The sequence below is a fragment of the Bos grunniens genome, chromosome 15, assembly GCF_055505025.1.
Source record: "Bos grunniens cultivar Pamir isolate PY7600 chromosome 15, Bosgru_T2T1.0, whole genome shotgun sequence".
Lineage (NCBI taxonomy): Eukaryota > Metazoa > Chordata > Mammalia > Artiodactyla > Bovidae > Bos > Bos grunniens.
Genome location: NC_141179.1, coordinates 26,270,965 through 26,297,653, shown reverse-complemented (window position 1 = coordinate 26,297,653; position 26,689 = coordinate 26,270,965). Strand labels below are relative to the sequence as shown.

General features: G+C 41.0%; 1 protein-coding gene and 1 long non-coding RNA gene across 18 annotated transcripts in view; one reads left to right on the top strand and one right to left on the bottom strand.

Moving 5' to 3' along the window:
• CADM1 (cell adhesion molecule 1) overlaps nucleotides 1–26,689 on the top strand; it is a 353,033-nt gene that overhangs the window by 284,619 nt on the left and 41,725 nt on the right. For all 17 annotated transcript variants that reach the window (XR_015141864.1, XM_086339344.1, XM_086339340.1 and 14 more), the window contains 4 exons: nucleotides 1,223–1,375; nucleotides 9,023–9,160; nucleotides 11,607–11,765; nucleotides 24,595–24,694. Coding sequence is in view for 16 of the 17 variants with exons in the window: in XM_086339344.1 (XP_086195470.1) it covers nucleotides 1,223–1,375; nucleotides 9,023–9,160; nucleotides 11,607–11,765; nucleotides 24,595–24,694 (550 nt within the window). In the remaining variant the exon portion in view is untranslated. The remainder of the gene's footprint in view (nucleotides 1–1,222; nucleotides 1,376–9,022; nucleotides 9,161–11,606; nucleotides 11,766–24,594; nucleotides 24,695–26,689) is intronic.
• Nucleotides 18,216–26,536, bottom strand: LOC147357484 (uncharacterized). Its single transcript, XR_015141870.1, has 4 exons — nucleotides 25,545–26,536; nucleotides 24,050–24,144; nucleotides 19,868–20,043; nucleotides 18,216–18,258 (listed from the first exon to the last, which is right to left on the bottom strand). It is a non-coding gene; the product is annotated as an uncharacterized LOC147357484 (long non-coding RNA).

The window sequence follows — 26,689 nt, the reverse complement described above, 5'->3', positions numbered from 1 at the left end:
AAGGTAATCTGTGCCCATAAAGACAAAACCAAATCTCCTGTCATCTTAGCCTGTGGAAGATGGAGGTGCCCATGTGCTGAAATCCTTCCAAATGTAAGACCACAAAAGCCAATAATGGAAACTTAATTGTATACTATAGCAGTGGTCATATGGGTGCCAGGGCTTGGCAAGAGCAAGAGTTAGGTCTTTCGAAAGATTGCTGTTGAGAGCACTGCTGCCTACAAAGCGGGTTCAGACATGTCGCTTCCTACCTGCTTTTCTCCATTATCCCCGACACCTCAGAACATTCATGGCCTGTGGAAAGAGTCGACAAACCTAAGGAACATTAAGGGGATGAAGGAGGGTAAGAGGAGAGAAGCCAGCTTCTCATTCTGAGAATGAATTTTTATCATTAGTATATACTGATCTAACCTTTATCAAATTAATAAAAGGATTTTAAATGGATATTAGAAATCAGTAAAAAGCCCACATATGTTATTTTTGTGATGACTCTGAATTCCTACTTTATACCTAATCGGTTTCATACCATGAAGCTGAATACAGATAGAAACAGGGTCAGAGCTCAGGGCCCCCTGAGCCCCAGGTCACAGACGTTTGGCAGCTCCACCTCAAATCACATCAAACGCAAAGATGCATCCCGGTTAAATTGGATTGTTTTGCTATAAAGTTTTTTTTTTTTTTTTTTTAATGATTTTCATTTTGCTTTTGAAATTACTAATGATTTAAAAAAATTTTTCTCTCATAACATTAGAACCTCTATTTCTTTTAAAGCCTTAGATTTTTAGAGACAATTTAAAAGCTTGTGGGTTCTACTCCCTGAAATTTCAGTGCCCAAAGGGGCCTCCTGGCCTGCCCTTTCTTCCTGTTTTCATTCTGCCTATCTCTGATAGAAGATTTGAAACAATTTATGAATCAGTGCTCAAAACTGACAGCAAGAGGTGTGTGTGCGAGAGTGTGTGTGTGTGTGTGTGTGTACAGAAACACACAGCCACGTATGTGAGTTTCCTTTTCCAGCAGGGACGTTTGTCTACATGCAGATAATGCAGAAGCCCTAAATAAGAACTCAAGAAGGACAAAGTAGTACCCACCAGGTGCAGAACGACTTAATCCGTGTGTCTACTCTGTAGCTGGCTTTCTAGTCCCCTGGCTTTTTCCTCCCCTCCGGAAGGCAAATAGACAGTCGTCTTTCTCACATTCACTAACTCTGTGTTTTGTTTCCCAGCTCTGAAGGACAGCAGGTTCCAGCTGCTGAATTTTTCGAGCAGTGAACTGAAAGTGTCGCTGACAAATGTCTCCATTTCTGATGAAGGAAGATACTTCTGCCAGCTCTACACTGACCCCCCGCAGGAAAGTTACACCACAATCACAGTCCTGGGTAAGGAATGCATCAGGGCTTGTCCTCGGAGATGAGAGGGGTAGCACTTACTGCCAGGTGGCTTCCAGCAGCTAGGAAAAGGTTAATGGTAAATTTTACTGTTTTAGGAAGACTCACCGCCCATCTTGCTGAATTTTAAAAATAGCCTATTTTACCAAACACTCTAAGGAATGGCAATCAGCAGGCTTTATAGATTCCACCTGCTCTTGGGTTTCAACCCTCAAGCTTCAGAAGCAAAGATCAAGAGAATTTAGAGCCCTCAAATGAATCACTCACCACATGCAATGTCATTGCTTCTAACTTCCAGGATTTTTTTTCCTTCTGTGCAGAAGAGGGGGTGATGGGCTCCTACATCTGCACCCTGTGGCAGAGCTCTGTGATGAAATCCGCTTAATGATTTTTCCTTCTGAGTTACATCTCGTTTAATATTGTTGATCTCCTTTTCTTCGGCTTGACTTATTGCCTTGTTTATTGCTCATACTCAAGATGATGCTGTAAAAATCATACCCCATGAACACATACTTTGCCACAAATTGCAACCATTGGACAGAAAAGAATGAAGAGCTTCTAGGGAGAGAAGGCTGATAATAAGCAAGGACTGTGGACTGGCTGTCGGGTACACTTCTTCCTCTAACAAGTTGAGTGTCTTCATTCAATGGCCCCAAACCTTTTTGGCACCAGGGACTGATTTCGGAGAAGACAATTTTTCCATGAACTGAGGGTGGAGGGGGATGGTCTGGGGATGATTCAAGCACATCGCATTTATCGTGCACTTTATTTCTGATCTAATGCTGCCACTGATCTGACAGGATGTACCAGTCCACGGCCCTGAGACTGGGGACCCCATCTTCATGTATGATCACTAGGTTGTGACTTTCAGCAGAATCCCGGCAGCCAGGTTTCCATGTGTGTGTTTTGACAGAATGAGCAGATATTCCTGTGGTAAAGGTGGTCTGAATTAGTCACCTTTTAGACAAATATATGCTCCAGTACATAACACCAGCTGTTTTTGAAACTGAGTTTTCAAGGACGTACATATAACAAGAGGCAAGATCTCTGATTTACACCTTTGGGAAGATGATGAATCAAAGTCTATTTGAGGCAGCAGACTGCAGCTTTTCAGTGTAATGATATGAAGATTAAAGGGGAAAGATAAATATGAAGGACGTTTTTGCTTAGTGTGTGTGAACATGTATGTATTTATGGATGTACGTATTAAGCTGCTGCCTCATTGCTTTATTTAAACACAGCTGTAATAGGGAACATTTTTTTAATTCATTGAACTAAAACGTATCCCTAATGCTTACATATATGTTATTGATAAGAGGAACACTGATTTTAGAAAGTCGTGTTTTATGTCCAGCCATTCTGCTTCCTCCGTGGTCTGTGTTTGATGGTATATATATATTTATCTCTAATTGCACCTTTGATCCCTTTTAGACAGACAGAAATAGTAAGTGTGGAAGGTTTGGCTGGGATGACTATTTTGGTATTTGGCAGATGCACCAAAAGTTTTCAGTAGATGTCTTTGTTTGCTTATTGGAGAAAGTCAGTTCAGTTCAGTTCAGTAGCTCAGTCGTGTCCAACTCTTTGCGACCCCATGAATCGCAGCACGCCAGGCCTCCCTGTCCATCACCAACTCCTGGAGTTCACTCAGACTCACGTCCATCGAGTCAGTGATGCCATCCAGCCATCTCATCCTCTGTCGTCCCCTTCTCCTCCTGCCCCCAATCCCTCCCAGCATCAGAGTCTTTTCCAATGAGTCAACTCTTCACATGAGGTGGCCAAAGTATTGGAGTTTCAGCTTTAGCATCAGTCCTTCCAAAGAACACCCAGGGCTGATCTCCTTTAGAATGGACTGGTTGGATCTCCATGCAGTCCAAGGGACTCTCAAGAGTCTTCTCCAACACCACAGTTCAAAAGCATCAATTCTTCAGCACTCAGCTTTCTTCACAGTCCAACTCTCACATCCATACATGACCACTGGAAAAACCATAGCCTTGACTAGATGGACCTTTGTTGGCAAAGTAATGTCTCTGCTTTTGAATATGCTCTCTAGGTTGATCATAACTTTTCTTCCAAGGAGTAAGCATCTTTTAATTTCATGGCTGCAGTCACCATCTGCAGTGATTTTGGAGTAGGTCATTAGCTGCCTAACCTTCAAATTGACTATATTCCCTTTGACCCACCATTGTCTATGGCATGCCCACAGTAGAAAGCTAGATGAAATATACTTAAGGCATTTTGAATTTTCAGAATGTTTTGTTTCATATACCTTTAAGTATGAATGTCTTTATTTCAAAGAAAGAGATAACAATAGATATTAGCCATCTTGCCCAGGACAAAGCACATGATGAGAATCAAGAATTTTAGAGTTTGAAACAGACCTTACTCTTCTGGCTCATAGCTCTGGGTCTTCTCGTCTAGGTTGTTTTCAATAAAATCCTGAATGTTGCTGTTTCAAGATTTTCCCTCTGAAGGTAACATATTTTGTTTGCAGGAGTGTATCTGGTCTTGGCAAGCAGTTCCTGCCTGTCAGTTTTCAGTACTTGGTACATTTGTTCCCAGACCCACTGGATCGGTCCAGTTGGACTGAATACACCCAGCACTAGACTTTTGAGAGGCATTATGTCTGTAATTACTATTACCACTCCATTACTATTGCCTGGAAAATCCCATTGACTGAGAATGGGCTACAGTCCATGGAGTCGCAAAGAGTCGGACACGACTGAGTGACTTCACTTCACTTCACTTCATGTCTGTAATCCTTTTGGAGGTCTGCTTATCCTAGAAGTAATACATTTCTTGCTTGTATTGTTTAGAAGCATTAACTTAAAGGTACTTGAAGGCAATACTGGTAGACGCTCCTTTTGCACACATAATGCGTTCGTTTAATATTCCTTCCACTGAATTTATTCTAGGATTCCTTGATGGAGTCAAATTGTTATCATCAGTGCTTGAGTCTTTCATATTCCAAAATCTGACAATTTCCACTGATACTCATGTATTCAAAGCTTCCTTCTAAGGTTTAGCATTTTCAGATATTATAATGAATGAAGAATGATCTATTAGCATCATCTTCATTTCTATCTGTGGTTCTCTGAAAAGGACCCCATTTGTACTTACACAGCTGTCAAACTTCTTGATCGGTTGAAGATGCTCATTTTAGTACACGCATCTTTATTAGTCGCTTAAAGCTTTCAGCATAATTATAAGACATAGAGATGGGGATTTGTTAGTTACTATTATGTTTATTATCTTACCCCTGTAAAAACTTAAAACTCTTCTATGATATTTTACATGCATTTTGGTGCCTTTTAGGATATTCATCCACTCCCTCCACTTGTGATGAGTTTGTTCCTGTCTCCAGATCATAGTATTATTGCTTAGTCATGTCTGACTCTTGGAATTCCATGGACTGTAACCCACCAGGCTCCTCTGTCAGTGGGATTTCCCAGGCAAGAATACTGGAGCCACCAATTCCTTCTCCAGGGTGTCCTTCTGACTCAGGGATTGAACCCGTGTCTCCTGTTTGGCAGGCGGATTCTTTACTGCTGAGCCACCTGAGAATCCAAAGGCATCGTTGTGTAGGACTCTCTTCATACTACTATTCATAAGAGGAGATGAACAAGAGAGAGAATATACTGCTTTATGATTAATATAGTTACTGATAATAATCACTAATATTATTACAGTCCTGTCCTTCTAAGATTAGTGTTCACTCTTAAGATTCCAGGAACAGGAGAATCTAATTATTTTAAAGGGTCTTAGAGTGAGATTCCACATACTGATCAGCTTTAAGGCTCCTCTTTGTTGTAATTAATGTGGCTCATCTTGATATTGCTGATTTTTTTTTATGTTGTAGGTGTAATGTTTATAATTAGCACTCATAGATTTGAGGTTAGCTAAGAAGAACCTCGGCATTTCTCTGCTATTTTCTAGTATTTCCCTCTCTGTGACTTTTATTTGTATTTCCACCTCTATGCATCTCCTTACATATATCTTTGGTTATTTTCATTAATGGCTGCAGTTTTTACTAAATGTGTCTGTTTAGTGTACCATGTATAAGTGTATTCTCTGGTTAGTAGCAGTTTTAATTCCTTTTTCCTTATAAATGGATTTTTATACTTTACTAACCTCTTTCATATTTGAATAGACATTATGAAGTTAAAGGGAAAATGGGAGAATGAATAGACCAAAATAAACTTTAAGATTTTCTTGTCCAAACCCCCTTTTTCCCTCAAAAGATACACTTAAATCACCTCATATTTTCTAACGCTTTCTTGCTTTAAAAAAATCTGAAAGAAGTCAACTTCATAACTGATATCAATGAACCATTCTGACTCACATTATTGGATTTTATTTTGTATTTGTATACCAAACAACCCCTACTATACTTAACTGTTTATTCTTCTAAACTAAGTAAAAATCAGAAATACTGCTCACAATCTTGAGAAAACTGTTTATGGACTTGAAAACACTCATTCAGCCGTTTCTCAGGACGCTCTTCTCAACAATAAACAAGTCCTTTATTTTTCTACACTGGTCATATTTTCCAATACTTTTGAAGTTTTCCACATGTTTACCTCACCTGTCAAGGAAAAGGTGATGTCAACTTTGCAGAAGCAGCTAGCATTGGTACAGGAATTACCAGGAAGGGTTAGGGAACTGTAGATTGTACCTGCTGCAGTAGAGGAAGTAATACCAAACAATGGTATTCTCAGTATCTCAGATAAGGTATCTCAGATAAGGATGCTGCCAGTCACATTCTCAGCCCCTAAACAAAATCTAAGAGACATTGGTAAATTTTCCTCTGGCCTAATTTATATGTTTTTGTTGTAATTTAGTCACTAAGTCATGTCTGATTCCTTGTGTGTCCCCATGAACTGCAGCCTGCCGGGCTCCTCTTGTCCATGGGATTTCTCAGGCAAGAATACTGGAGTGGGTTGTCATTTCCTCCTCCAGGGGATCCTCCTGACTCAGGGACTGAACCCATGTCTCCTGCACTGGCAGGCAGATTCTCTACCACTGAGCCACCAGGGAAGCCCTGATTTATACCTGCCCATCGCCACGTCCTTGCTTTGAGTCCCTGGACGTTACTGGTAATGGGAAAGAACACACACTCATCCTTGTGCCGATCTCCAGCTGATGGAGAGAATTAAGTCCTGCTTTCACTAAGAAACACCGCTGAAGGTGAATTGTCAGTGGCGGTTAGAAGGAGCCTGTGAGGAGGAGCCTTCGGGATCACGAAAAAGAAGATGACGGGAAGATACCCAGGAACACAGAGAAGACAGATAGCTGACCAACACTGTGTTTGAACATTAATGCCCTCAAGACCCGATGGTTGATACTTGCTGGAACCTTTCAACAACTCCTGGATCTGTTCCCCTCGGGAAGATTACCAGAATGACTGTCTAGGTGTTTCCCCCAAAGTTATCCATGCACACTGGAATTGTTTTCATCCCTCTATTTTATTTCTGCCTGGACCTTGAAAAGAACTAATACTGTTTGACTTTCATCCCTACATTTGTTGAGAAGACATTTGTAACTCTTTTACTCCTTACTTAGTCCCTTTTTGTCTAAGCCTCTTATTCTCTTCCTCACAGCTCACTGAGACCTTATTTTCTTTAATCTCAGACAATCTTTTTGTCTGACATTTGCTCTAACAATAACATTTTTTTCAATATTCCCATTATACTTCACTCAGAATTTAGTAGTATTTGTTGGCCCTACACATCTAGTCTCTCGATACATCTCTTGTGTACTCCATATCAACCATCTAGGTATGTGTAATGAAAATCTATAACCTACCTGATTGTCTTCTAGGAAGAGTAAAGTGCATTGAGGAAATAACTAGCTGAGGCCACCCCATTCACCTTCTGTCTCTTAGAATACTGGCAGACATGCAGCTCCAAATTGGATCTTTGACTGTGTCTCTTTATGCTTATTTTTTCTTAAAATGTAAACTAGGGTAGTTCTTTGCCATGTTTAACTACTCATTGGGGCAATGTCACTTTAGCAACACATCCAGTTGAGCAACCGTGTTAGTTTCCTGTTACAAAGGGAAACAAAGGAGAGGCTTGCTTTTGCTCTGACGGTTATACTCCCCCCCGCCCCCCATCTATCTTGCTGGGAAACATATACAACAAATCATTTTCCTTTTCCTTTTCCATCATTCACTATAGGAATTTTCAACTGCTTCAATTCAGTGTAAAATTCTTCCTGTGGGTAGAATTTTCACATTGGACTAGAACAGTTGGAAATCCCAAATACATGGTTTAATCCCATAATTTATTGAAGCTGTATCAGAGATTTATTATTCAACTTGATCATCAGGATGGCATGTTTATACATATTTAATTTCTTGTTTCTCTTCGGAGTTGAGAAACTTATTAATCATAAGTCTTAGAACCATCTTAGCTTATTCATGGTGGTCAGGGCACAGATTCTTAGATTCAATCCGCTGAATACAGTATTCTCACTGATTTTTATTTCTAGAAGCTCAGTTGTAAGGTAAGGTTGCACCGTATGTGAAGCTTCCCTGTCACCTCACTTTCAGAAAAGAAAACATGCTTTCTTCATCATTACCATCATCCTGCATACTTCATTCAGCCTTTTAAGCCCCAATATTTTGTTCTAATCATTTTATTACATATATGTTTAATAGGCTTAGAGAAGGGTGGTTTTCATTCTGAAGATGAAATTTACTTACAAACTCAATAATCCTTTTCACCTTTGGTTTCCTAAAATCTGGAGCTTTGGCTTTCAGCATATGGAAAATCATTGCAAATTAACTGGCATTTCCTATATTACTGCATCTTCATAGCTAACAGATTTTATTACTACACCACCCATCAGAGGTCATGATCATATTCTGGATTTTATGAATAATTTTAATTGAATGTAACTGGTTATGAAGCACATCTATGGATGTCTATGGTGAATGATTCTTTTAAGGGACTCCTTGTTTTAGATCTTTGCTGGTTGACTGCAGAATCTTTCATATGAAGGGTGAAATCTAAGGGTTGAATTCAAGGAGAAATATTCTTTTCAGAGACTTTCAGATAAAGAGGATGTCAGTAGTGTGATTTCCTCTTATTTTTTTAATCTGCTTCCCCTGGTCAATTTTCTAATGACTGATTGATAACTAACCAAGTGTCTATAGAGGCTTCCCTGGTAGCTTAGATGGTTTGGAGACCTGGTTTGATTCCTGAGTCAGGAAGATGCCCTGGAGAAGGGAATGGCTACTCACTCCAGTATTCTTGCCTGGAGAAGTCCATGGACAGGGGAGCCTGGGGGGCTACAGTCCATGGGGTCACAAAGAGTCAGACACGACTGAGTGACTACCACTTTCACTAGTGCCTATATTGTTATAGCTTGGTCACGCATAACTTAGGAGTGGAAGACTCGTTGTTTTATCAAATAACTTTAGACACAAATTGTAACTTAAGCGATTTTACATAACTTTATTTGATGATGACTTTGTCTTTCTTCTGTTCCCTGCAGTGGCAGTTCGTTTTAAATTCCCAGCAAGAATGTCTATTATTTATCTCTTTTTCTTAAGAGCAATGGTCCTAATTTCTAATGAACAGAAGAATATGCCCAGAAATAGATTCTGTGTTTAAAAAGGATATGTTTAATTTGTAGTCCCACCACGTAATCTGATGATCGACATCCAGAAAGACACTGCGGTGGAAGGTGAGGAGATTGAAGTCAACTGCACCGCCATGGCCAGCAAGCCAGCCACGACCATCCGGTGGTTCAAAGGGAGCAAGGAGCTCAAAGGTAAGACATGGATTGCCCAGGACCGAGGAAGCCAGTTCCCACTTGGTCCCAGAAGGAGTACATCTTTGTGGACTTAAAAGCAAACACAAAACACACCCCAAAACAAAAATCTATGTACGGTTGGTCATCAGTTACTAAGTGTGTCTGAGGCCAGAGTGTAACGGCATTTTATTGTTCTATTCATATCCTTATTCTGTTGTTTTGAGGGTTCATGGTGATATGATGCTTGGTGATAATAAGCATCTACGTTGCTAGATGCTTACTGAAAGGCTTAGAGAGAACCAGACCCATAAACTATTGGTTGGCCATAGAGTTCATTTGAGGTTTTCCATGAATGAGATGTTATGGGAAAATCCAAACAAGCTTTCTGGCCAACCCAACAGCACTCTCTAGACCAGTTAGAATCACTGAGTTACCCTCTGAAATCAGACTGGCCCTGACTGTACCCTTAGTTCTCCTTGCTTTTACCCTATGACCCAGAGTAGATCAGGACCCCAAACTTGTGTTGTACATTGGGGGAAAAACAATGCATAGCACTTTTGGCCATAGCGAATACCAAGTCATTGTAGTATCTGTTGGCTGTTTTGACAACCTCCTTTCCTGCAACGGTGGTTGTGCTAAGTGGATGAAGAATTTATCTTAACTGTAAACTTGGAGGCACCACCGTTCTTATGAAATCTGTAATTCACTTGCCCATGTCAGCATCCGGTTCTTTTGCAAGGTTCTGGTTTTGTGCTGGCAACAGAGGCGGCTCCATTAACCCTGCTTCTGTTGTCTCTCCCTCGGCACTGGGCCATCCAGATCTGCTTCCTGGATCCTTGGATACCTGCCCTCTTAGGCACTGCATTGGCTGAAGGATACAGCTAGTCCCCTCTTGATCCTTTTTTTTTTGGTCAGTTATCCTAAGTTTCTCATGCATGTCTGCATTCTGATTCCTTTCTTTGCAAAAGATTGTCTTGCAAGTAGTACCCAGAACAGAGGACTCAGGGGCTGAACACCCCTGCCTGGTCATTTGACAGGAATGCTTGCTGTGTGCCTCAGTTTCCTCTACAGTGGAGATATTAATGTTTACATACCTTGTGTTATTCTTATAAAGATGAAATGAGTGAATATTTGTAAAACACAGAGCTGATGTCTAAGCTGAGGTAAAGTGCTCTCTATGTGCTTGTTAAATAAATAAAGAGTACCAGGAAGAAAAGAAGTCCTTTTAGAAAGGGGATATAAAAATCTATATCTAGAAACAGAAAAATCTATATATAACGGCTTAAGTTTCAAAAAGCTTGCTCTGTTTTAATCTCCTGTTTCCTAGGTATGGTTTTTGGAAGGAAGGCGTTTCTCATTTCCCCTCTGCTTTTCTGTCTAAGTGAACTGAGCCATTAAATGTGTACCGATAAGTACAAAACATTAAAAGAAAGTTAATGGTGCGCCATGTCCCAGGGAGTGCTGAGTTCAGGAAAAGGGCCTCCTTGGCCTATTCATCCCATCCGGAAGCCTCCTCCCTCCTTTTTTGGGTGTTCTTGGACGTGGCCCCCTTCTGGCCTGAAGCCTGTATCTCACTTTGCTCTGCCCACTGCCACTGCACTTGTGTTCTTCCAAAAGTCTCCGAGTTTAAACATTTCAATTACAGTTTCAATTATGCCAATCCATCTAGCTACTTTCCCTCTTAATTGTTGCTGATGGGGGTGGGTGAAGGGGGTTGTTTATATCTCTACTCCAATTGAATTATTTAAGGATGTGGATGATGTCCTGGAATTTTTAAACTGCACGACAGCCTAGTAGCTATGCTAAGTTCAGATGGTTGTCAGGGAAAAGAAGTGCTTCTCTTTCCCTCCTCCCAAATGCCTTGAGCAGTCAGATGTCAAAATGGGTCAACTTGCAGCTGCCTTTTCGTGGGAGATTTTTAAGATAGAAGCAGCATGTATTTAAATAAAAACAGTAAATAGTAGGCTTCCCTGGTGGCCCAGGAGATAAGAATCCACCTTGCAATGCAAGGGACTCTGGTTGAATCCCTGGTCAAGCCCTGGAAAGATCCCACATGCTGTGGGGCAGCTGAGCCCACGCACCACGACTGCTGAGTCAGCACTCTAGAGCCTGTGCTCCACGACGAGAAGCCCACACATCACATCGCGAGAGCAGCCCCTGCTCACCACAACTGGAGAAAGCGGGGGCACGTAAATGAAGACGCAGCACAGCCAAAAATAGAAATAATAGTCAATAGTATGTGGAGGTGATTTTATCTTAAATACTTCCCCATGAGGCTGAAAAGTAGGAAATTATCTTTTTATCAGTTATGTACCCCCAGATTACCCTTATCCCAAGTGACTTCCATTATGTGTGTTTGTTAAAATAGTGGGCCCACGGAGGGAGGGGGGGATATTTAAGAAAAGAGTGAAATTGACTCAGCCCTGGTTTCCTGGTATGTTTCCTGTCTACCCCCGCCCCCCAGGCAAGTCAGAGGTGGAGGAGTGGTCAGACATGTACACTGTGACAAGTCAGCTGATGCTGAAGGTGCACAAGGAGGATGACGGGGTTCCAGTCATCTGTCAGGTGGAGCACCCTGCTGTCACCGGAAACCTGCAGACCCAGCGGTACCTGGAAGTACAGTGTGAGTAGCTGTCCCAGTCCTCTGGCTGCGGTGACAAGCAGCCACAGGCTGGTGGCTCATAAACAACAGAAATGTATTGCTCCCAGTTCTGGAGGCTGGGGAGTCTAAGGTCAAGTTAACACCATGATCTCGTCCCAGTGAGATCCCTCTTCCTGGTTCCTGGCTTGTGCCTTCTGGCTATGTCCTTGCATGGTGGCAGGGCTAGAGATCTCCCTGGAACCACCTTCATAAGGGCACTAGTCCCACTCGTGAGGGTCCCACCCTCCTGACCTAATCACCTCCCCAAGGCTCTACCATTACACTGGGGATCAGGATTTCAACATACAAAATTTGGTGGGACACAAATACTAAAACCATAGCATTACCCAAGTATTTTATTCTGAGGATATAGAGTAGCAGTTTAAAAAAAAAAAAAACACACACTTCAGAAGCCACTTATTAAATACATATGTTTTTATATAGTTTAGATAGAATTTTTATCTTGTTGTCTTCATAGAAAAATAATCAAAGGATTATTTTACTGAAACACTGCCATATTACAGAATGCCAATGAGGATTTTGAAAATGCTACATTTAACCCAAATGTAAAACTTGAAAATATTTCCAATCTGCTCTAGCGCATGACTTAATTAATTAAATTTTGTGAATATTGACTGTAATCATTTCTATGCCAACTTCAAAATCTAGGGTAATTTCCACCCCCTGGCTTTATTAACCCTATCATAAGTGCTGGATTTTTTTATAGAAGGGATTTTATTCCCAATGAACATCAGCATCTTGTTTTAAATTGCACATTCTCTTCCATTTTAGCTTAAATTATACTGACGAGTTTAAAACTGGAACTCTTTGGGATGGGTGCCACAGTTTTGATGGCTTCATCAATAAAAGCTGGATCATGATAAGTGAGGTCTCTCCTCTCTGAGCCCTGTCTCCTCATCTTCTCCTCTGGACTCTCCTACTTGTGGATAAGAATAAGGTGTTTTCTGCACACAGTTCTTCTTGCACTGAGGTTGTGGCTAAGTAGTCAACTTCTCAACTTTTTATCAAAAGGCTTCTGTAACTTGACCTCTACAGATCCAGGTGCTCTTTGAGTGTGCTTAGTGAAATGTTACAAGAGTTTGATTGGATGACAGTGACAGAGCATTGAATAAAGGAAAAGCGTTACTCTCTATGATTATTTTATTAATCTTCTAGGCCTGCCATAACAGATTACCTCAAATTCAGTGGCTTAATAAACGACATTTATTCCCTCACCGTTCCAGAGGACAGAAGTCTGAAATAAAGGTGTTGGCAGGGCAGACTCCCTCCAAAGGCTCTAGGAAAGGATCTTTCCTTTCCTTCTGTAGCTTCTGGTGACTCCAGGTGTTCCTTGGCTTGTGGCCACATCACTCCAGTCTCTGTCTGCATATTGACCTAGCCATCTTCTCTTCTCTATGTGTCTCTTATAAGGACACTTATTGGACTTAGGGCCCACCCAGATAACCCAGAATAGTCTCAATTCAATATCCTTAGTTTAATTACATCTGCAAAGATCGCACTTCCAAATAAGGTCACAGCCACAGGTTCCAGACATTAGGAAGTGGGCCTATATTTGAGGGGCCATCATTCACACCCCCTACAATTTTTATCATTTATTTAAGTTGCAAAACAGGGAATGGGGAAAATTATAAAAAGTTGCTTCTACCAGGCTATCCCACTGCAAGCTACCCTATGAGCCTGGCTCAATTTAACATTACATAATGCAGGTTTTTCTTGTTAACTCATTTCATCTACTTCATTATGTACCTTCATTATGGGCATCATGCTTATAATTTTTATATCACTAAAACTATTGTGGTGTAATGTCCCTATAATGGGAAAACAGAAACGATCAGATATTACCTAAATTGGCAGATAGTAGATTTCTTGTGACTTGGTTAATATGTAATTCATTTAAGCAAACTTAACATCCATTAACTTTCCTTGTAGGGGCCCATTAGCTTTAATAATGCATTAGCTCTTTTGTGAGACTTGAGTAGCTATTCACCCAGTTCCCACCCCTAAACTCTTACTTTCCCAGGGCGTCTTCTAAATAGAATATAGCCCCACCCACCTAAAAAGTTATACTCTCTCCCGAATGCAAAATATTTCAAGCACTACACCTCCTACCCCTTGGAAGACTTGCTAATGATCTTTATAAAGCCTTTTCTTTTGAAGATTCAAGTGAGATTGGTCCTTCTAAGAAAAGGAATAAAGCTGCATATCTGAATCCATTTGACTTCAATCTTACAAAGTCTTGCTAGCCCTTAACTGCAGGAAAGTGACTGTAATGCCTTCCTCAAATCGAAGACACGTCTTTGGATCCTTTTTAGCTCTAACATGGCACCTTTTTATGGGAGCCTGCATTCTTTTACTCGGCATAAGCCATGTACACATCTTATCCTTGATATTCTGCTTCTTGGAATGTATGTGAGGGAAAATGTCATGTCTTTTTGTGTAAAAGAGGGTTAAGAATTACAAAGTGTTACGTTAATCTGAATGGAATTCATAGTCTGGTTTGGCACCTTAAATAAGATGCTCTGTTCTCAAGAAGGTCACCTGGCCGTTCTTTACCTGCTGTCCTAGAGCACTACTGAAAAATCTGCCCAGTCAGCCAGAAATTCCTTAAGTAGCATCTTCAGACATGATCAGAATTCTGTACTTCATTACCTACCAGCTTTACTCTGCTTGAACACCAGCAGCTATGGATAACAAGAAGCCTCATGGTTCAGATACCTAAAGCATTCAGTCACTGTGTGCTAGAACTTTCTCATACCTTGGCCAGTGGTGTTGGGGGTTCAACTCCATTCCTCTCATGGTCGCCCCCACTCTACAGACAAGCCACACCATATCTGGATGGCTTGAGAAAAGAAGAGATACTTGAATGCATAAGATTCAGTAGCCAGTCTTCTTGGGTGGTGAATTAGTCCAGATACTCTGTGAGGAGTAACATTAGACCGTTATTTTTTTTAATTGGAGTTCATGGATTTCCCAGATGGCTCAGTGGTAAAGAATCTGCCTATCAAGCAGGAGACTCTGATTTGATCCCTGGGTCAGGAAGGTCCTCTGGAGAAGGAAATGGCAACCCTGGTATTCTTGCCTGGGAAATCCCATGGACAGAGGAGCCTGGCAGGATATAGTCCAGGGGGTAGCAAAAGAGTCAGACACAACTGAACGAAAACAACAACAGCAGTTGTTCATTTACAAGGTTGTATTAGTTTCAGGCGTATACCAAAGTGAATCAGTCATACATACGTACATACATATCTCTCTCTACTCTGTTTTAGGTTCTTTTCCCATATAGGCCATTACAGAGTATTGAGTAGAGTTCCTGTGCAATATATTAGGTCTTTATTAGTTCTCTATTTCACTGCAGCACTATTTACAATAGACCATTATTTTTTTAATTGGCCCAAACCCTGGCATCAGCAGTTCTTAACCTTTTGTGGATCATTGACCCCTTTAAAAATTAAATCCTTTTCCAGCTATAGAGCTGGAAATGATGAACATTCACCACGTTTTGCTTCCAGTATAAGGAATCTATTTATCCTATACAATTTTACTAAGTTTAGTTATTCGAGGGCCAATTTCATCACAAGCTTTAGCAAATCCACAGGTCATCTGTGTCCTTATCTCATGTAGAATTTTTCATTTTATTACTTTAACCTAACCAAGACCTGTGCAAAAACACCTATAAAATTATGAGTTTTACTTGCTAGGTGTATTCTATCTAGTAAACAGTAAAATAAGCATACAACTATTATTTTTGAATTTCCTTCCCTTTGCCACATAAAAAGATTTCTTATACCATCGGTGATAAACATTAGTTTATCACCAGGACATCCTGAGCTGGTCCATGGACCTCAGACTAAGAATTACTCTACCCTGGGTAAATGAGACTACCTTCAAGGCAAATATGACCTGATAGGATTGGTATTAAAGATACTGAGTTCAACCGTGGCCTTTTTGCTGCAAGAAATTTTATGGAAGCCTCTCTGTGCCTCTTCTAAGATGGATAGATATTAATCAGGATAAGAACAGTGTAAAATGACACATAATGGCTTTGAATACTGTATAAATTATGTCCTTTTAGAAAATACTATTTCTAAAAAGGAAATGAAATAATGAAAACCTACACTGTATGCCATTGAATGTCTTACTTTTTAAATAACAGGGGCAAGGAGGAGGGATAAAATGAAGGGAAGGGTTGCCCACCCCCTGGACACAGAGTGCCACCATGTTGCCTGGAAGACAAGGCTTGAGCTCCAACTTGGAAATCCTTTGCTCTTGTGGATTTAAGACCTAATTAATTGAACACAGAATTTTGCAGTGTTTGTTTGTTAGGACACTTATTTGTGGTACCAGGAGAATTTTGTTGTGCCCAATTACGTGAAAAATCAGCCAGATGTGTATGCTGTCATACTTTTAATAATCCTTACGTTTTTGGTGAGCACAGCTATTAATTGTGTAGTATGCATTGAAGTGATTAACATCGATGTAATTTATCATCTGGAGATTTCTGAACATAAATAAATGAGTTGTTTTGTTCAGCAAGGTGTTGACCTCTCAGAATTAGTGAATTAAAGTCCCCCCTCCCTTTTTTTATTATAAATATGAAAAGCACCACAATCAGCCAAGTGTTCAGTTATTTGATTTTCTGGGGCATTAGCCACTCTTGTTTGTGACATTTCCCTGTTGGGTGCTCGTTTGCAAGCTCATTAATAAGGTTTTCTCATAGGACCGTTGCCGGGAAGGAAGAACGTACAGTAGGGCTCTTAGTTTTCCAGCTTTCATTCTGAGACTCAGCAAGGATACGGCAGCAGCACGCAGTTAAATGTTTAAAACAGAAAATAATTATGCTCGCGAGCTGGAATTCAAAGCTCTCTTTCCTTAGATGTCAGGCAGAGAACAGTTTTGCTCTTTAATGTTCTGAAATGTATGACCCTAAACTCTTTCTGTGCGGTGTTTTTTTTTCTTTCTCTCCCGTGTCTGTGTGTATAGCGTTGCTGAAATTTACAACAGGGTTGATTATAGCAGAACGTGGTAGAATTGTAGCGCGGTTAGTGGAGCCTCAGATCTGAGCCAACACTCTTGTCAAATAAAAGCCTGTTTAAAGGAGAACAGTTCACTGTCTGAGCGTTAAAAGAAAACTGTCTAAATAGCATCAAGGTGGCAACACAAAGAGACATAAGCTGGGAATTCAAAGAGAAGCTGTGACCCTCAGTGTGGAATTCACATTGCTGTGCAAGGGGGGGAGCCTTACTCTGGACCGAGGTGAATCCGAAGCTCTGGAATCACTGTTGTGTGTCTTTTGCTTTCTCCCATCGTAGCCTTGCTCTTTAAAATGTTTTGCAGAAACCCTCATCTAAGTGAGGGGTTTGTGTGTGCACGTATCTGAAAAAAAAATTTAAGAGATGAGTTTTGAAAGGGCAAGTGAAGACAAAGCCTCTAAAAATGGGTGTTTTGAACGCCTTCCCTGCTCTGATTATCATCTGCCGGTTAATCGTGTTCATGGGCATCATTTTCAAAATGAGTTTTATTGACTTGATATAGCCAGGTATTTTGTAAATCCATATTCTTGTTCATCCAGGGTCCACCAAAGGCTAGATTTTTTTTTTCTTTCCCTCCCTCAATTAGGGGAAAATCAGGCATTGAGGAGATGATCAAAACCTGTTCTTTATCTGGGCCAAAATAAATGTTTCTCTTGTATTGATGAGCCCTCCAGTGAAGGAGGGAGAAAAGCCTGGAAATAGGAAAATCTTTCCTTTTTGGAGTGGAGGATAAGACACTGTTTGCCACGGCAGCTCCCGTGTCCCATCCTCTCCCCCATCAATTCTATTCCCCAGTTGTATTCTTCAAAGCATAATAGCTGGCGTTTTCAGATTTGGCCTGTTCCTCTGATCTTTCTCTCTCTCTCTCTTTTTTAATAGAATATATATTCTTCCTCCCACTGTCCCCTTCTTTTATTTTTTTTTAAAGTGATGAATTGAGTTTCAGGAAAGTTATTTCAGTATTTACTATTCCTTCTGAAAATTAATGAAGGCATGGGGGACCCCCTGATTGAAACTAATGTTTTAAACTGTTGTTTTTTGTGTTAACACAGAGTAGAGGCAGGTCCAGTTTTCCGATGCTATTAACTCTTTGGCGTGTTAGCAAGGCGTTTTGCAGTGCCCAAAGGGGCGAGAGGCTTGAGTCACCGATACTGAAAAATCAAAGAGAAAACATTGGGCCAAATCCATTGTGAGCAAGACTTGAATGACATGACTCCCAGGGAAGAAAGCCTTTGCCGTCACCCCTGCCTCCTGCAGGCACACCCTGCAGAAAGAGGCTTGTCTCCCCACATCTCACCCAATGTCTGACCTGATGTATTTAGGAAAGATGAGTCTCTGAGGCTGTGAACGTTGAATACCGTGTAGTGAAACTCGTCTTCTAATGTGCACTCTCAATGGTTTTAACTCAAGGTCAGATTTTGAGTCTGTGGAAGTTTAAATGGTTGTAGAGTTAACATCTCAAAATCTAAAAAGAATGCTCCAAAGGGGATCATAGGGGATAAGGGGTGGGAGAGATAAATTAGGACATTGGGATTAATATATGCATGCTAGTATATATGGTCTAGATAAACAACAAGGACCTACTGTGTAGCACAAGGAACTATATTCAGTATTTTGTAATAATCTATAATGGAAAAGAATCTGAAAAAGAATATATATATATATATAAATGTGTGTGTATATATAAAACTGAACCACTTTGGTGTACACTTGAAACTAACACAACACTGTAAATTAACTATACTTCAATTAAAAAAAAAGTTTTAAAAAATATTGAACAACCAAAGAAAACTTCCTATACTTAAGGTGATTAACAAAAAAGTAAATAAAAAGAATGGCTCAACACCATTGTTTATGATTTCCCTTAAGATACCACCTTGGAATAATACCCAAAATGCTAAAGAAATGTGTAATGAAATGAAAGTATGTAAATCAGAACACATGGGTTGAACCTCAAATTTGGGGAGCTAGATTGTTTTGCAATAAGAGCTGTTAAAAGTGACTAAAAAGGAGGCCATTAGACCAATCTAATTAGGTGATTCTAATACCTTGGTAACTTACGTAAGCAAACCAAAACCTAAACCAAACTCAATGCACTCCAGGACTATAAAACCCAGCCAGTCACAGGTAGCTAACCAGGCTTCCCAAATAAGGCAACTGCTTGCTGCTGCTGCTGCTAAGTCGCTTCAGTCGTGTCCAACTCTGTGCGACCCCATAGACGGCAGCCCACCAGGCGCCCCTGTCCCTGGGATTCTCCAGGCAAGAACACTGGAGTGGGTTGCCATCTCCTTCTCCAATGCATGAAAGTGAAAAGTGAAAGTGAAGATGCTCACTTGTGTCCGACTCTTCGAGACCCCATAGACTGCAGCCTACCAGGCTCCCCCGTCCCTGGGATTCTCCAGGCAAGAGTACTGGAGTGGGGTGCCATTGCCTTCTCTGAAGGCAACTGCTTAGCTCTAGCCAATCAAATAATTCCCTTGCTTTTCTTCCATGTCATCTTTATAGAAACCTTTCCCCCAGCTCCTTTTGAATTATTTTCAGTTGGACTGCCCTGTTGAACTGGATGTCTGCTCAAAGAAACACTTGAAAATTTTAATGTGACTTGTCTGTCTTAGAACAGGGCTAAGGTGAATTCATGGTCTCCTAGTTTTCGTTTAACCAGTAGCAGAGCTAGACTTCCATTCCCCAACATCTCCCAACTTTTTCATTCATTCATCTGCTTGGTGAATACATACTAAATGCCTACCATGTTCCAGTCACTGACATTATTCTAGGCACCAGGGATACAAAAAACGAAAACCTTTCTTGTCACAGAGCTTACATTCTTGTGCGGACACTCTTGCTATGAGGGTTTTCTCACCCAGTGTTCACTTTCAAATTTTGAAGATTTCTCATAGATCTGGAAGAGTGCTGTGTGGGTGAGTGTGCACCCCACTTCAAAGGCACTGGGAGCAACTCTCTGCCACAACATCACAGAATAAAATTTGATTTTGTTGAGTAAACAGTCATTTCAGTATCCACAAAGCTACTTACAAGTTGCAACAAGAGGAAATTGTATTTTACTGTGTGATGTGGCACATGCTCTTCGGTCCCACATCCGTCCTCCAAGGCCTGACTCATCCCACTCATCATAGCTCAGCCCTCTTCGAAGAAGTGCCGTTTAAGTGCTCCGATTCATACAGCAGATGTAACAGCAGGAGGGCCTTCACCTTGCAAACAAACAAAATAAACGGCAGTGAAAATTATTCATGAATGTATGATGACAATGGAAAGCAAGCCTTTTGCAAGATGTTCTCTTTAACTCCTCGGAGAGCTTGCTGTGACTCTGTTCTCTGACTAGTCCCAACCTCCTTGTGTCACTAGACATCGCCCTCCTTCAGAGCAAAACCGGCCTTGCCCAACAGTTTAGGCAGCCGTGTTATAGGGGTCAGTTCTTACCTCTAAGCCCTCACCAAATCTCAGGTTCATCTTGGCATCCCCATGCTCCTCTGAACTGCAGTAATCCTCCATGATTGACAAAGACCCTCAGGTAAAGCTTCCCCACCTGAATGCACAGGCACAGACCCACACTGCCTCCCGCCAGTCTGATTCATCTGGGCCCCCACCCTGCCCTTGTCTTTGCCCAAAAAATGAACACTTGGTCCAGAGGCCTCCAGTCTCACTCTAACAGGTGTTTCAGAATGTTGGAGGAAATCTCAGTCACACGAAGAGCCTGGAGAAGCACACTGGGGCTCGTGTTTCTAGATCTGCTTTGCAGTCAGCGCATCAGCAAATATGTGAGGTCCACATCCTCTGACTTAAATTCTCAGGCAGGGAAAGTGTCAGGAGCCCCTGGGCTAACAGGTCTTCTCCCACCGTGCTGTCTTATTTCAGCAATGCTCCTTTCTGGTACCTGGGAAGGATAATATCCCAGGCAAAAGGAAACCACAGTGTTCTCTTTTTAAAAATAAGAAATTGTAAAGACCTGATACATTAGCGCAGTAATCTAGAGAGAAGGAGACTGTGACTTTTCATTTACATGGGAAAGTGAAATACAGGTTCCAGAGTCGTGAGTTTCATCTTCTGAAAAGATCATAGAATATGGTGCAAGGTCAAACTGGCATGAAATCAATTGTAATCTGCCAGCAAGCCATTCTAACCTCTTTAAGAGTTTCCTTTTATATATATATATCCCCCCCTTTATAGAGAGCAAAGTCCATTTAAGGAAAGTCTCATCAAATCAGAATGTCTTTCTAATATTGTTTTTTTAATTGGCTGCTACTGTAGTGTGACCTAAAGTCTCCTGGTATTTAACCCTCTGTGCGACTTTGACTAATGGCCAAATTTTATCTGCTATAGCAGTCTTGCTAAATGTGTCTTTTATAGGGGTTTTTAAAAATTACAGTGTATTATGAAAACCTCAGATCCCTCGACCTAATTGATTGTCTGTTGGTGATGCCATCTCTGTAACTGTAATGTTCCACAAGTGCATAGACCTAACTATTTTTCTTATTTTTATACAGCAGTTCCATTTTATAATGACATTAAGCCATTCTGAGCGATACATTTCTGGACAGTTATTGCACTTGGGCAGAAAGTGTCATCTGGCTTTTAGCCTTGTGCCTTCCAACACCAACTGAGGCGGAAAATGATCACCCAGAAAATGTACCAGGCCTTACTTAGCTCATTACTTAAAAATAAATCTTGGAGTCTGGTTCTGTTTCAAAAAAGATTTGGTGGGTTATAACATTTGATTTATGAACATAATTAAAGCATAAATGATGAGCTCTGGACTATTCCATCAGCCATCTGGATTGTTCAGTATTTTGACACACTCAGATTGTAGTCAGGATCTTCCTGGGGAAATCTAACAGCCCTGGGTTCTAGAGGTGCCAGCAGAGCCCCAGGGTTTCTATTCCACCTGTTGAGAAGACTCAGGTTCCTCTTTCAGGACAAAGGAGTGGAGATCAAATTTGTTTTCTAAGTTTCCTTCACCCGGAGATGGATCTTGGCACATAAACCCTCTGTTTGGTTTCTAGGTTGGGCGTAAATATAGCTCAGCTGCCCACGGTCGAATAATATGCCTGTAAATACTACGTGTGTCAACAGAGGAGGGCATTTTTCTGTATAATACAAGTGAGATTAATGTTCACCTTTCTAGCCAGCTATTAAGGTAACTGTGGCAGCTGTACCTATAAGTAGATGGTAGATGTTTCTCCAGAAACCTAAAGAGTAAATTGGGAAAATCAGTTATCAAAATTGAAAGTGTATTTTCTAAGGGTTAGTATATGATTTTTTTTTATGTAAATCCCAGGTACAGCAAGACCTTAGCATGTTCTTCCTAATTTATGTGAGCCATTGACAACTGGTAAATAGCCATTAGAAGCATAAAAGGCATTTAACTAAAACAAACTCAGTAGTACTGAAAAGGCAGGGTGGATAGATTTTCAACACTGTCTTTATTATTAATGGAAGTTGAGCATGTAAAACCCTTAGTGCACTGTGCTGAGAAATATGCTCTGTCTGTTTGCTTGTAAATTACACAAAGCAGAAAAAGGACCAAAAAAAGCCTTCCACGTAGGCCAGCAAACACTCTGCTTCTCCTTAATTAATGGACCGAAGTCATCGGGGCGTGGAAAATGTAGACCTTGCTTGGATCAGAGATTAACCTATAAGCAAGTATTACATTTCAGCCCAAATTTGAGGCTTTGAATTTAGCTTTCCTCAGAACAGTTCCTGGGTAAGGATGACAGAGGTTTCCTAACCAGAAACTCCAGAAGTGCTGCTGGTTTTGAGTATGAATTGTAAGGGAGCCAGGATTTTATTGTCTGTGTTTTCAATGGCATAACCTTCTTCCCCTTTTTTCTTTGATATCTTGTGGAGTTTTTAAAAATAAATTTTACCACCCAGTTCTGTGTGCACATGTATTATACCACCCCAAATAACAGACCCCCATATGTCACCCACCGGTTGCATATAGCCTACAGTATTATTTGTAACTTTCAAAGGAGGGTGTCCAGGAGCTCTTGACCAGCAGTCAGTGTTCATTCAGGGCCATCCTGTTTATGAGGATTTCTGCCTTTCCTTAATGACTAGCATCCCCACCCAGTTATCAGTATCTGGAGACCTCTATGCCATTTTCCTTTGCCAACAAGTCCAAGAATAGAATCGTGTTGCTTGCAGGAGTCAGCTGGAGCTTTCAGTCCTGTTAACTTATGTTCTCTGGCAAGTGACTTAGCTCCTCGGAAAGCGTTACCAGTTCAGCACGCAGTGCGCACCGATGCACAGGAAGCCGCTCTCAAAAGGTTTTCAATGCCACATGGTTTTCAAGAGTCAGAAAGATCCAGTGCTAGGAACACGACTGTAAAAATGCATCTGCAACGCCGCCATCCCTAGAGAGGACCTCATGTGGCTTGTTTGGCTGTGTGCAGGTTGAGACGGTTGAACCCCACCGTATTTCTCATTGCGCCCTCATTCCACAGGGCGAATGATAATGAGCGAACCACTGCTTATAAAAGGCCAAGGGGCTGTTGTTTGAATGATGTGATTGTCCAAGAAAGTAAAGTTATGGAAATTGGCTTGACCTTTCAGCCAACTGATGTCTTGCCCTCTCACATGTATTACCTCTTCGGTACATTTCCAAAAATATACATTTATGGAGCCACAGAATTAAATGAGAAAACTGATTTAGGGATCACTAGCTTGTTAGTTCAGTATAGGGGGACAAAAACCCTCCCAAACCCATTCAGGTTTTATTTGTAAATACATTTGTGTGTGTATCCAAATTAATTCTGACCCCTCCCCTTCCTTCCCTAGTACCTGTACCTCCTAGCATTCCTCGCTCATTTCCACACCCCCACAAACTCACAGTTTCTAAATAGGTAGTGGAAGTAAGAATACCTGTTCATCGTGAAACTTTGACATCATGAAAGTTCTCTCCCTTAGGAGAGTGTCACTTCAGAATACCTAAGTACTTGACTGCATTAGGAAGCTCTACTCGATACACTTGGCTTTAATTATGGATTGCCATTGGGAAATGTGGTTTGAATTCCTATAAACATACATTTCTTGGGACTGTCTCATTATGTTATCTCTATGACCTTGGACGCCCTACATCATTCTCTAGGTACCTACCAGTGTTCTCATCCCTAAAAGGGCATTTTCCACCACCAGGGGTGGGTCCTCCCTTAGTAGACCCTCAGTAACTGTCAGTCATCTTACGTCTGATGTGTTTACCTTGAGATGTCATAGAGTTTCTTTAGGGGCCAGCAAAACCTCCCAGTTCTTTATTCTTGGAGCCACTCGAATGGAATTCAGAAGTTTTGCCTTTCCTATTTGAAAACAAGAGGCAAACTTATTAATATGCAGTGTCACAACATATTGTCACATAGTAATATATGATCTATGATAAAATGTATCAATTCTGAGCACCACAAATATCTGTGGCTTCACCTCAGCATGAAGGCAAATGAGTTTCCTTTAGCTTGAGTGAGTCTGGAGATAAACTTCAATGTAACAAAATGTGTTTCACAGGAAATGTTTGATGTGGCACAGTTGGCTTATGAATCTCTTATCTCTTTGTGGTTCACTCCTTAGAGTTATTAGGCAATTTAATTTGAGCAAATGCCGGGATTACTCACTAATTAGAAGGATGTTACTGAAAGCATGAGGATGGGGAGTGTGTGAGTGCTGGTAGAATGGGGTCTGTGACAGCATGCAAGTCTGGTTCTGCCTGATGATATCATTTGCTAAACATTATACTTTGTGTTGTTGTCATACAGATAAGCCTCAAGTGCATATTCAGATGACTTACCCTCTACAAGGCCTAACCCGGGAAGGGGACGCGCTTGAGTTAACATGTGAAGCCATCGGGAAGCCCCAGTAAGTTCTGAAGGCCAAGGTTGGCAGAGGGTCATGAGCAGTAAATGTCATAACACGGACATGTGCCTTCACAACTCCTCGGCCTGTCACCTGTCTCCTGCTGTAAAGGATGCAAGATCTTTCTCAGGAAATAAAAGAATATTCAGTGAATAGTGGAATAAATATCTGTGGTTCTTAAGGGTGAGGATGGGGAGAAAAATGAAATGCCAGCTAAGATTGAAATCTCAGCTAATTCTATTTTATTATCATCAGCATGATTGTCAGAACTATTTTCTCTTACCCACATAAAATAATCCTAATAAATTTTTAGTGTGCCCACAATCTAATGATATATCTGCTACCTTCTGTGCTAATGTCTTAAGCTGCTGGAAAGATGGTTTTCAGACTTAAATTAAGCTGCTGTGTTTAGGGCCAGCTGTAGGCAAATGTGCCTTACTTTTCATTTTGCTTCTTCCCTCAAGGAAAAGTGACTCCTAGAAATATTTTTGTTAGTAAGGAGTGGTTTGGGAATTTTTCTCAAGGAATGTGTATATATATATATATATATATATATATATATATATATATATAATTGCAGAAGGGAGAAGAACTGACTTTTACTCTTATTTTATTGAAAAGTATAAAAGAATAAAAAGCTACTTCATTTGCCCCTGCTAAATAAATGAGTGAAAGTGAATTAGAGAAACCACATATATTACCACTGATACAGCAAAAGCCATGTGGTGGTACCACTTTAGCTCTTGGTTTCATTTGGTGAGGAAGAGGTGTCTTTTCATCTTTCTAAGACAGAAAAAGATGGTTTTTACCTGGGAATAAACAAACTGAGGGCAAAGACGCTGTGTGGACTCACCGTGTGGAGCCACAGGTCAGTGAGGGGATCCAGAGCACTCAGGTTTTTTTTTCATCCCCAACAAAAAACAGCATTGAGCTCCCTCTGCTGTCCCCACGCTGTGGTTATCTCCCCCTCTCAGAGTTTTGCTAACCAGCATCTTTATCACAGTTTTCATACAAGGACCTCCGCGCATCTTCACATCTTCATAAAGCTTCCCCCAAGTCTTTGGAAAGAATTCTTCCTGTGACAGCTGAGCGATGAACTCTGAGAGAACAGAGAGCCAGAGGGGGCCTGTGGGCCCTCTTCCCACGTCAACCCTGCCTATTTAATGCATACCTCTCCAGGGCCGAGAATTTGCTTCTCTCTGTACTCACCGTTTGGAGCTGTAAAAATGACCTTTAGGAAGGAGGTGGTCTTCCTTTTGCTTTCCTTTTCCTCAGGTGTTCGAAGTTATTTGGTTTTAAGTGCTTCCAGCTTTACCAGAGCAGTCGTCTTCTCCTTTGAGCACTGCAAAAGCTTCAGCTGTTTCTTTGTGTAAACTGTTTGAATTAGGTCCCCATTAGCAGCTTACCTCCCCTCCAAAACCATCCAGTGGCGGAAAAAAATAAATTCTCCCCGGCCTCTTGCCGCACATAGTACCAGCCACATTAACCACATTTACAGACTATGGCTTGCTAACCTATATTTTGTTTCTGTATTTTTTTTTTCCTCTGAAGAAGGTACTGTGTTCAATTGAATGTGCCACGGGGACAGTAAATTACATGTTTCCTTCGGGACATTGATGCCGGAGAGGGTATTTGTTTGTTCCTCTCCAATCGGCCTGGGTGCACGGTTTTCTGAGCAAGCACGCGTTACTCGCTGCTGGCCCTCCTAGCATATTACCTATTTATTTTCTCAAGAAATTGCATACAATAAAAATGGTAATTTAACTTGCCATTAAATGTTGTGAATGTTCTCAGCGCTTACCCCCACTGATGGTTTCAGCTGTCAAGCAGCGGGCAGTAGGTCTGATTGCCAGGCAAACCCATTCGCCATTGCCTGCGAGGAAGACATATGCAAGGCTCATTTTTAAATAATTTACTGGGTGGCGATGACAAACCCACATGTAATTAAAGAAAAATCATGACTTTGCATCCCCCTGGAAAACCGGAATGCTGCTTGGC